The sequence below is a fragment of the Balaenoptera physalus genome, assembly GCF_965194825.1.
Source record: "Balaenoptera physalus genome assembly, chromosome: 1".
NCBI classification, from domain to species: Eukaryota; Metazoa; Chordata; class Mammalia; order Artiodactyla; family Balaenopteridae; genus Balaenoptera; species Balaenoptera physalus.
The window spans coordinates 181,959,552-181,969,499 of NC_138882.1; the positions used below are offsets into that span (position 1 = coordinate 181,959,552).

Genomic DNA, 9,948 nt, shown 5'->3' on the forward strand with positions numbered 1-9,948 from the left:
CCGTGTCTGCACTAAACCTGAGGCTTTGCCCTTTCCTTTCTCCGTGGTACTGCTTGTCTCCCTGTGTCTGCCTTTAAGAATGGAGGTGGGATTGGAACCTGAGGGGCAGGCTGGGGGTCTGGAGGTTCCCCAGCTCCCAAGGGCAGGAAAATTGGACCGAGATGGGCCACTCCCTCGAGTGCATACAGCCTGACCCTCATCCAGCCCTCACAGATGCCCTGCGAGGGAGGCGTGCTAACCCCCTTTTCAGAGGAGGGGGCTGAGGCTCAGAGACTCCTGGGAGCCTGGCAGGGGCCCAGAGCTGGCGGCTGGCCTCATGCTCACCAGGGTGGCCCATGTGGGCTGGGACGGGGGTGTTGGAGGTTGGCCCTGGGTCTGGAACGAGGGTGAGCTGGCCGCCTCTTACCGCTGCCCTGCCTTGTAGGGATGTTGTCCGGGAGGCCACAGAGATGCTGAGGAACGCTGCCGGCAACTTCTACATCAACGACAAGTCCACTGGCTCGGTGGTGGGCCAGCAGCCCTTCGGGGGGGCCCGAACCTCTGGTGAGTGGGTCCCCCTTTCCAGAGGGGGGCCGAGTTCCTGGCAGGAGACCCTCGATCCTTCCTCTCAAGGGTGTTAAGAGGAACAGCAGTAGCACCATTTACTGAGCACTGTGGGCCAGCCCTGTGCTAACTCAGAGTCCTGCCAACAGCCTCCTGAGCTCAGGTGCTGCCATTCTTCTTCCCATTTTATAGAGGGGGAAACTGAGGCCCAGGGAGGTGAAGTGACTTGCCCAAGGGCACATGGCTAGAGAGTGGTGGAGCCGGGATTTGGGTCCCAGCGCCCACACCTTTTACTGTCATACTCCAGGCCACTGTAGTCCATCCCCCTCCTGTTTACAAATAAGGAAAGTGAGGGTCGGCGAGGGGCGGTGACTTGCCAGAGTTCCCAAGGGCCGGAAACCAGGTCTCCCGACTCCCAGTCCAGTGCCCTCCACGGTGCTCCCCTGCCTCCCGGACACCTCTTGCCGGTGGTGTGCAGGGACCTGGGGAGCATGGGCGTCCTGCCTGCTCGCCGGCTCCTGCCTTGCTCGACCTCCGGCTGAGTGCCCTCCGCACAGATGCGCTCGGGAAACCCTGGCCGCTGTGACTGTGTTAGGGTTAGTTTGGCAATTTGCTGCCCGTGCTGGTGCCCCATTTATTCCATCAGCTCCTCCCCACTCCTTTTCCCTCTGCCCAGAGCCGTTGTATCTTTTTGGAGATAAACAGAGCTGTCTTTTCCACAGGGACTAATGACAAGCCAGGAGGGCCCCACTACATCCTGCGGTGGACGTCACCCCAGGTCATCAAGGAGACCCACAAGCCTCTGGGGGATTGGCGCTACCCGTACATGCAGTGAGCCCTGCTCGGCGCCTCCGCCGTCCACTCGTCTGTCTGTCCAAACGACTGACCTCAGTGCACTGACCCCACCCCAGGCCCTCCACCCCGCTCCCCACAGGACGACCCTCTTTCTAGGGCCAAGGCCTGCCCCCTGCCCGCCACTGGCCTTTCCCTCCCTTGGAGTCAGACGCGGGCTCTGGTTTGAGACCACACTGTGGGGAGAACAGGGCCGCCACCCTTGACCCCATCGGCTGTCCTAGAAATTCCATCTGGTAGGTGTGACCTTGGTGCCCTGCTAGTGCTCCATCTGTCCCCTTCCCTTTCCTCTACACTGTGGCCCAGTGGCTCAGGGACCTGAGGAATGGTGGTAGAGTAGCTCACGGATCCGTGGAGGAAAAGGAGGCAGCTCTGGGGCCCCTGGCAAACCTCACCACCCACAGAGGCCCCTGGCCTTGGCCCCGGCTTCTCCGGGTCTCCAGGATTACGTGTGGCCACAATGGCCTACAGGGCTGGCAAGTCGTGGCTGCAGGGCATGGGGGCACCAGCTGGCCTTGCCCTCTTTAGTCCGGGTGGCTCACTAGCTCTTTGCCCAGATACGCCTGTACCAGCGGGTACCTGTGCCCAACCAAATGCCTTAGACCCCGTGTGCCTTGCTCCAGAGTGCCTGAGCTCACCTGAGACCCACGGATTCCTGGCTATCTCTGTTTGGGGGTCTGGGGGGACTGCTGCAGGCCACCTGCCAAGATGTGGGATGTGCTAGTCCTTCCTGTTTGGGCTGTGAGATTGGCAGACTTTGGGGGGCCCTTCCTGCTGTTTCCCTTAGCTCTCGGGTCCTGTCTCTAGAGCCTGGGGTTTCCTGCAGGAGCTCAGCACCCACTGGCTGTGGTTGAACAGGCCCGGGTACATGTTGCTCCCACCTTCCCCAGCACCCTGAGACCTCTCCTTGGGTCCCCGTCCAGCCCGGGCTGAGGCTTGCCTCTAGAATCATCCCTCCTTTGCATGTTAGTGGCTCTGTGTGGACTGGCCCCTAGGAGGCCTGTTCCTTGACGCAGTCAATCGGTGGACACTTGCAAATGCATCCTGGGTGGCCAGGGAATGAGAAGTGGTGACTTTGGAGCACAGTTTTTAGGGGGCCCCGGAAGGGCTGGGCCCTCCTCAAGCACAGCTGGCATGGGGCCCCCGCGGGGCTGGAATGGCCATTCCCCAAGTGCACGGTCACACACCTTGGCCCCCGGTCAGGGGTGGGTCCTGATGCTGCCTGGGTTGTTTCCCACAAGGGGCCAGGTCAGGCGGCGGGGGCCAGAGGTGTTCCTGATTCTACTGGTTCTACACTGTGAGGTGGCAGTAGGATCCGCCTGATGCCACCTAATAAAATGCCTCTTACTTAACCAAGTCGGTGGTCTTTCTGGTGGGGTTGGTGGGGACTGATCACCTTCTACGTCCGACGGAGTTGCCTGTGTGTCATTAGGTGTCAGGAGGGCAGCACCCTTGGTGTGATGGAAGGAAGGGTGAGCACTGATGGCCGGAATCCCTGCTGTGGGTGGCAGGAACTCTGGTGCCGGAGGGCCTGGGTTCAAATCCCGGCTCCAAAAAGTTGTGCAATCTCTCTGACCCTCTGTCTCTTCATGTCTTAGATGGAAATAACCACACACACACACACACACAAACACATGCATGTGTGTGCACTCACATGCACACAGGTTGTCTTGAGAATTCAATGAGTTGATTCATATAAGTGCTCAGAGCAATGCCAGCTAGGTAATTCATGATTCAACAGTGTTACCCATTTACCCATTGTTATAACAACCACTGTTATGTGCTGTGATAGTTAAGTTTATGGGTCAACTTGGCTGGGCTGTGGTGCCCAGATATCTACTTAAGCATTTTTCTGGATGTTTCCATGGAGGTGTTTTTTTGGATGAGATTAACATTTAAATCAGTGGACTTTGAGGAAAGCACATGACCCTCCATAATGTGAGTGGGCCATATCCAATCAGTTGAAGGCCTTAACAGAACAAAGGCTGGTCTCCCCCAGGCAAGAAGGAATCTGCCAGTGGCTGCCTTTGGACTCAACTGCAACTTCCTGCGTCTCTGGCCTGCTGGCCGGCACTACAAATTCTGAACTTACCAGCCTCCATGATCACGTGAGCTACTTCCTTACAATAAATCTCTCCCTGTGTCTGTCTCTCTCTACGCCTCATAGAGGCTCCGCTTCTCTTCAGAACCCTGAGTCATACACGTGCCAAAGAGTATGCATATGTGTTTTTCACTCACAAGTCTTACGAAGGAAGTACTGCTGTGCCCCCATTTTGCAGATGAGGGTACTGGGGTGTAGAAAGGTGAAGAGACTTGCGAGGGTATGCTCTCAGTGGGGTGGAAACCCAGGTCTGTCTGATTCCAAAACCCATTCTCTCTCTTCCACCCGGATGTCCACACATGGCTCGCAAAGATCTGCTCAGTTGGCCAGGTGACATGGCAGGGAGCAACCGTGGCCAGTTAGCTTGAGCCTGGAATCCGTGGGTCCAAACCCACCTGGGCCAGCTGACTTGGAGGGGAAGACACGTGTGTCCTGACCTGTCTCCACCCACAGATAATGTAAACAGAGCTGGTCCTGAACCACACAGACACCACCCTGTCCGAGGGTCCATTGCTTAGGGCTGTTGGCTGGAGGATCTCAGAGCTGTGGGGAGGGGAGGGGACTCAACCCCGGGCAGAGCCCCTGCCCTGGCTCACCCAGGGGCTGCTACTGATCTGTGCCAAAGGGGGCTTGAGTCAGGGGCAAAGGGCAGCACCCAGAGTGCTCTGGCTGGAGCTCACGGAAGGGAAGGGAGGCAACTGCCTTTTGTCGTCGGGGGGTACATAGGCCTCGTTAACCTTGCTGAATGGAGTGACTTACTCAAGGTCACACTGAGACAGCCGCAGAGTTGGCTGATGACTGGCCAAGTGTTTTACCTACCTAGTCTCAGAGCCTTGACATTGACCTTACCAGGTAACTATTACAGCATTCTATGGAAGGGCAAGTGGAGGTCAGAGGTAGAATGACGAGCCCAAGGTCACATAGCTGGTTAGTAAAGGGCCGGGTTAGAACCCAGGGCTGTGGGTGCCGCAGCCCATGCTCCTCACCACCTGCTCCATCAGGTCCCCGACTCCCAGCTATGCCTCTACCAGCGTCATTTTACCCTGGTGCCTCTGACTCCACTGAACGAGGTCAGGGGGTGGCTCCAAGCTATCGTTCACTCCGTTCTGTCTGCCCTCCCTTGTCCCCCAGGCTTGGGGCTGGTGGCTCCCGAAGGCCCAGTGCCCACCCGGGTGCCCGAGGCCTCTTTGCATGGTCACCGCAGTAAGTCCCCATGTCCGCGGTGGCCCAAGGAGCCTCTTCATTTCCCTGCTGTGGCGGGGGGCCCAGCCGCAGGTCTGGGCTGGAGCGTGAACCATTTGACTGAGGCTGGATGTCCCTGCCACCGCGATGCCGCCAGTGGGGCGTGCACGCTAAGGAAATGAGGGGCCACCTGTGCCCCGGTCACCAGGCAGACCTGGAGCTCCTGGGGGGCAAGAGGAAGCAGCAGGGTGCAGACCCACGCTCTTCACAGAGTCACGCCTTCATTTTCATTAATTCCCCTACCGACACATTCATCATCAAAGTTCCTGTAGGTCCTCTGTCTAGAGGCGCGTAGGAAATGGTAAGAGTCACCATTACTTGAACGCAGGCTGTGTGCCAGGCATTGTGCTAAATGCTTTAAACGTCGCACCCTCGGATTCTCACCGCAACCCCCGAAGGTACATTCCATTAGTCCCATTTTACAGATGAGGAGACTGAGGCACACATGGGTGAAGTAACCAGTGTACCAGTAGGAGATGACTGCCTGGGTTTCTGTTCCTCATGTCTGCCTGCCTGGGCACTGAGCACAGCCCTGATGTCCTGCCTTAACCCCTCTTACCTGTGCCTTGGCCTCCCCAATCTCAGAGTTGACGTTTCTGTGGGAGCTGGGGATCGAATGACATGTTTTAGAGCAAAGTGCCAGGTCCCGTGCCCTGCACAGAGTGAGATGCTCAGTGAATGAGAACTTACCTTCACCCACCCTCTCAACACCCTCATCCTGGATGCCTGTGCCCAGGAAGGAGATGAAGCTGGGCTTCCCTGAGCACCTATCCATGGGCAGGTGCTCCTGCTAATTAGCTTGGACCACACCAGCCTGGGAGGGAGGTACTATTATCTTGGCCCCATTTCACAGATGAGGAAACTGAGGCTTAGGGAGCCTCAGGGAGACTTGTTCAGTAAGGGACAGGTACAGGGACAAGAGCTGGCTATACCAGCACCCCCTTGTCCTGGTCCCTCGAAGGAATGCAGCAGCTTCTGGGTGGGAGCCATCCAGCAGGTGGATGGGAGTAGGTATGGCTGACACTGGCTCCAGACATAGCCAGCCTTGTCCCCCTCCCCCGGGTTGTTGACAGCTACCCTGGATGGTGGAGCAGGTACCATATGACCCTAGGTGCCGGGGTACATGAGCATTCTGTTCTGGGGCTCTGCCATGCCCTCCCTCCAGGCCCCAGGTGCCCGGCAGGTACTCCTCAGCCTCCCGAGCATTTAGCACACAGAGGCCTAGGAGAAACGAGGGAGCTGATGTTCTGCTGGGCACCTGCTTGGTGAGGTGCATCCGGGCAGGTGTTGTCGGAAGGAAAGTGAGGCTTGTGGAGAGATCTGAGTCTTAGGAAGGAGAGTCATACAGAATCATAGACCCTAGCCCTTTACTGGGCCTAGAATTGAGGGTCCCATGCCAGTTCCATACTAGGACAAAAGCCATCAACAATGTAACGTAATATTCACTATCATTTATTAAGTAGGTGCTTGATGTATCCATCCCATTTAATCACCCTTGTTTGAGGTGCCTGTGTGCATTTTACAGGCGAGGAAGCTGAGTGGAGTCAGGGCCTGCTGGTTGGCCCCTGTCCGGTGGTGCAGGCGGGGCCCTCCAGAGCCCCACAGAACAGGACCAGCCCCCTTCCCCATCCCAGCCCTTTATGCTCCCTTTAGCGACTATCACCTTTTTGGCTCTTATTGGGCTTGTGGTCATTTGGAATCTTCAGATCTTTTTCTGAATGAGACACAGATGGCTTGAGTGGATCTCTGGACCCAAGAAGGTGTCCCAACCACAGCAGAGTCCCTCCTTCAGGCCTTAGCTGACCCCTAGTTCCCCAGCTTCTAGGGGTCACCCTACCCACTACACTTTTGACATCTCAGAGGGGTGACCAATGAGGCTGGGTCCTCTGATAACCAGCTCTGAGGCCTTCCCTGTGCCCTCTTCCAAGGTGTCTCTGAACCAAGTCAGCTGGCTCAGGGGCTGTGCAGCTCCCAGACACTCCTTGGGGAAGCCCTGCCTGCCTACCCCTGCTCTACCCTCAGCTGGATTGGAACTAGGTTTCCAGCTGCCCAGTTTTGTCCTGGAGGAGGCAGTACTGGTAGGAAAGAGACAGGGGAAATGGCGGGGGGGTGGGGCAGAGAGGCAAACAGAGGATGTACAAAGGTGGGGGAGGGGAGAGGAGCCGATGCAACCCCCAGTCCCTGGGGTCATGCCCCTCTTGGGGGCTCCCCCCTGTGCTCCAGGCCCCTCCAACCACCATGGCAGGGGGAGGAAGGAAGTTCAGGGCAGCCCCCTCCAGCCTAGAGCAAACATGGCCGGTTGCTTTCTGTAAGCACCCAGGGAAGCAGATGTAAGGCAAATGGGCAGCATCTCCCGGGCCCCCATTTCCATGGCTCGCCCCTGCCCCATGAACTTTGCATAAGTCTGTCATGGTTCTCCATCACCTTGGCAACCAGTAGCCACACAGGTGTGATCATGGGGACCTCAGGCCCTGGACTGGGCCATGAGGATGGCAGTGTGTTCAGCCTGGGCCACCGTGGGGCATATGCTCTGGGTGCAGCCCTGAAGGAGAACTGCAGGGCCTTGGTGTTCCTGGACATTTGTTCTCAGGGCAGCCAGTGCCCTAGCCTCACCCACTTGCCCTTCTTAGGTGATGTCAAGGCTAGAGGGGACCGCGGAGATCATCCAGCCCAGGACATCTCAAGGGTCACGGACTGAGCCTTGTGTCATCCTGGATCTGGGGGCACGGCTGCATTTGTAGGCGTGTGCATTAGTGTCCAGGGCTTTCATCAGAATCTCAAAAGGATCCTTGCCCCTGAAATGTTAAGAAGCACTGAGTCCATTTTACAGGTGGGGAGACTGAGGCCCAGAGAATGGAAGCCACTTGTCTGAGGGCAGCCTTCAGGTTGGGGCGGAGCTGAACCAGAAGCCAAGACTTCTGACTTTCCATCCAGGGCTCCTTCTTCAGATTTTAGTCTTCAGAGCAGATCATCCATCCGGACTAATAGCCCCCACTAAGCAGGGGGACCCCATCATTCCTTCCTCATTGGAGCGCCTTGGTCAACACCATTCCCCTGAGCCCCCATTAGGGTCTTGGATTCCTCCAATCCACATACTTGCCATGTGGCTTTGAATAAGTTACTGTCCCTCTCTGAACCTCAGTCTCCTCATCTGAAAAATGGAGAGATAATAACAGCACCTCAAAAGGTAGTGAGAATAAAATGGGATGGCAGCCTGGCGTAGAGTGAGCCCTCCAAACGTGTTAATGATAGAAATAACTTGTGCTCATTATCACCATCCTCCTCCCATGCTTCGTGGCACAGACGCTGCCTCCCCCATGGAGCTCTTGGCTGGCCCACACCTTCCCTCCTCCTTACCCCTTCTTGGCGGCCAGCGCAGCGTGGGTCATCATAGAGCTGTCCCGACATGCTTTTGACTTGATTGGAGTCCAGGGGAAATCCACCTGCTTTTCTGGCCCTTTGGCGACTGGCCCTCTCTGGGCCTCAGTTTCCCCATCTGTATAATGGGTAGGCTTGTGGAGCTCTGCAGGCTCTCTTAGATCTGATACAGTACGCCACACTATGGGTGGCCCTGGTGCCCCTGGCATCTTCCAGCATGTGCTGCCTTCACGAGGGCCCTGATTTCTGTCTCCAGACTGCAAGCCGTATCCCTTGTGTGTCCTGGCTGTGTCCCTTGTGCCCCACCCAGCCCTGGCACATAGTGGGCTCTGCTAGTGCCCTCTGGATGCATGGTTTTCTCAGCCACTCTTGTACTCCACAACGCCACACCCAGCGGGCTCCAGTTAACTTAGATGCTCTTTTTCTCTACCATCCCCTTACCCCCAAGCTTTGCTAAATAATCTGAGTTGACTGGGAGTCTCCAGAACATTCCAGGGCCACCCAGCAACTGGCATCTTTATTCTCTTCAAACTGACGCACACACTCATTGTGCCTGGAACTGGTCCTTCACCAACACCTTGGCCTTGAGGTGAGACCTGCATTGGGAGAGGGCGGCACCAGTCCCCACCCCCGTGGTGGGTGTAACGGTGACAGCTCCTGAGGGCAGAACACACCCGAATCAGACAGTACAGGGTTGAGAGCTTGGCAGCCTGGGTCTAAATTCTAGTGTCATTGGGAATTCCCTGGCGGTCCAGTGGTTAGGACCCGGTGCTTTCACTGCTGTGGGCCCGGGTTCAGTCCCTCGTCTGGGAACTAAGATCCCACAAGCTGTACAGTGCGGCCAAAAAAATTAAAATAAAGAAATAAATAAATTCTAGCGTCACTACCTATTAAATGTGTGATTTTCGGCAAGTCGCTTAACTGTTCAGCCTCAGTTTCCTCACTTTAAAAATGGGAGTAATAATGACTGCTTTGCAGGATATCTAATCGATATGATGCATAAAAAGCGCTTGGCACCGTGCCTGGCACATAACACACCCCAGAAAAGTGCTGTTTAGTTACTGTCCTCACGACTCCCTAAGTAGCTGGCAGGGCAGGGGACAGTGGTCTCGGGGGCTCCTAGAACGCCACCAGGGACCGCGTTCCAAGGAGGCCAATGTGGCTGTAGTTTGGGGCACACAGTGCAGGAGAGAGCCGGGGGGAAGGATGGGTGAGCTGGGGTCAAGCTGGGGAGGCCTTGAAAGCCAAGGCCAGGAGCTCAGCAGTGATCCTGCAGCAATGTGGAGTCGCAGGGGGTGTTAGAGCCAAGGAATGATAGACTCAGAGCTGTCCTTCAGGGATTTAAACTGTCAACCTGAGGCAGACGGGGAGGTCCAGACAGGAAGTTATAAGGGTCTGAGCTTGGGGTGTGGCAAAAGGGGGAGGAGTCTGGAGAGAACACAATAGACACGGTGAATTAGCGCTGGGGCTTTTGACCTGCTGACACGGAGGGTGAATAAGGGCAGTCCAAAGAGGACCTCCCCATTGTACAGATGAGGAAACTGAGGTCAGGAGAGGGGAGAGCTAGGACCAGAACCCACACCTCCAGACACCCCGTGCAGGGCTCTTCTTTTCATTCTATGGGTTGGGTCTCCCCCACCCCCCACTGGTTTACATACACCCAGAGAGGGCCAGGGCCAGGCCCCAAATCACGCAGCAAATCCTGCATCTTTCCACAGCACCCAGAGGCCTCTCCCTGTTGTTTTCAATGTCTGTGGGTTGACTCCACCCCGGGGGAGGTCAGGGGCGAGGGAGGGGGTGCTCCCTCTGGAGTTGCTAAAGACACAGCCAGT

General features: G+C 56.6%; 1 protein-coding gene across 1 annotated transcript in view; it reads left to right on the top strand.

Annotated features, from left to right (window-relative positions):
• The window catches only part of ALDH4A1 (aldehyde dehydrogenase 4 family member A1), a 31,404-nt gene extending 28,657 nt beyond the window's left edge, over window positions 1-2,747 (top strand). The window contains exons 14-15 of the mRNA XM_082451670.1: window positions 425-543; window positions 1,266-2,747. Of these exons, the coding sequence (XP_082307796.1) occupies window positions 425-543; window positions 1,266-1,378 (232 nt within the window). The 3' untranslated portion in view covers window positions 1,379-2,747. The remainder of the gene's footprint in view (window positions 1-424; window positions 544-1,265) is intronic.
• The last annotated feature ends 7,201 nt before the right edge of the window (window positions 2,748-9,948 follow it).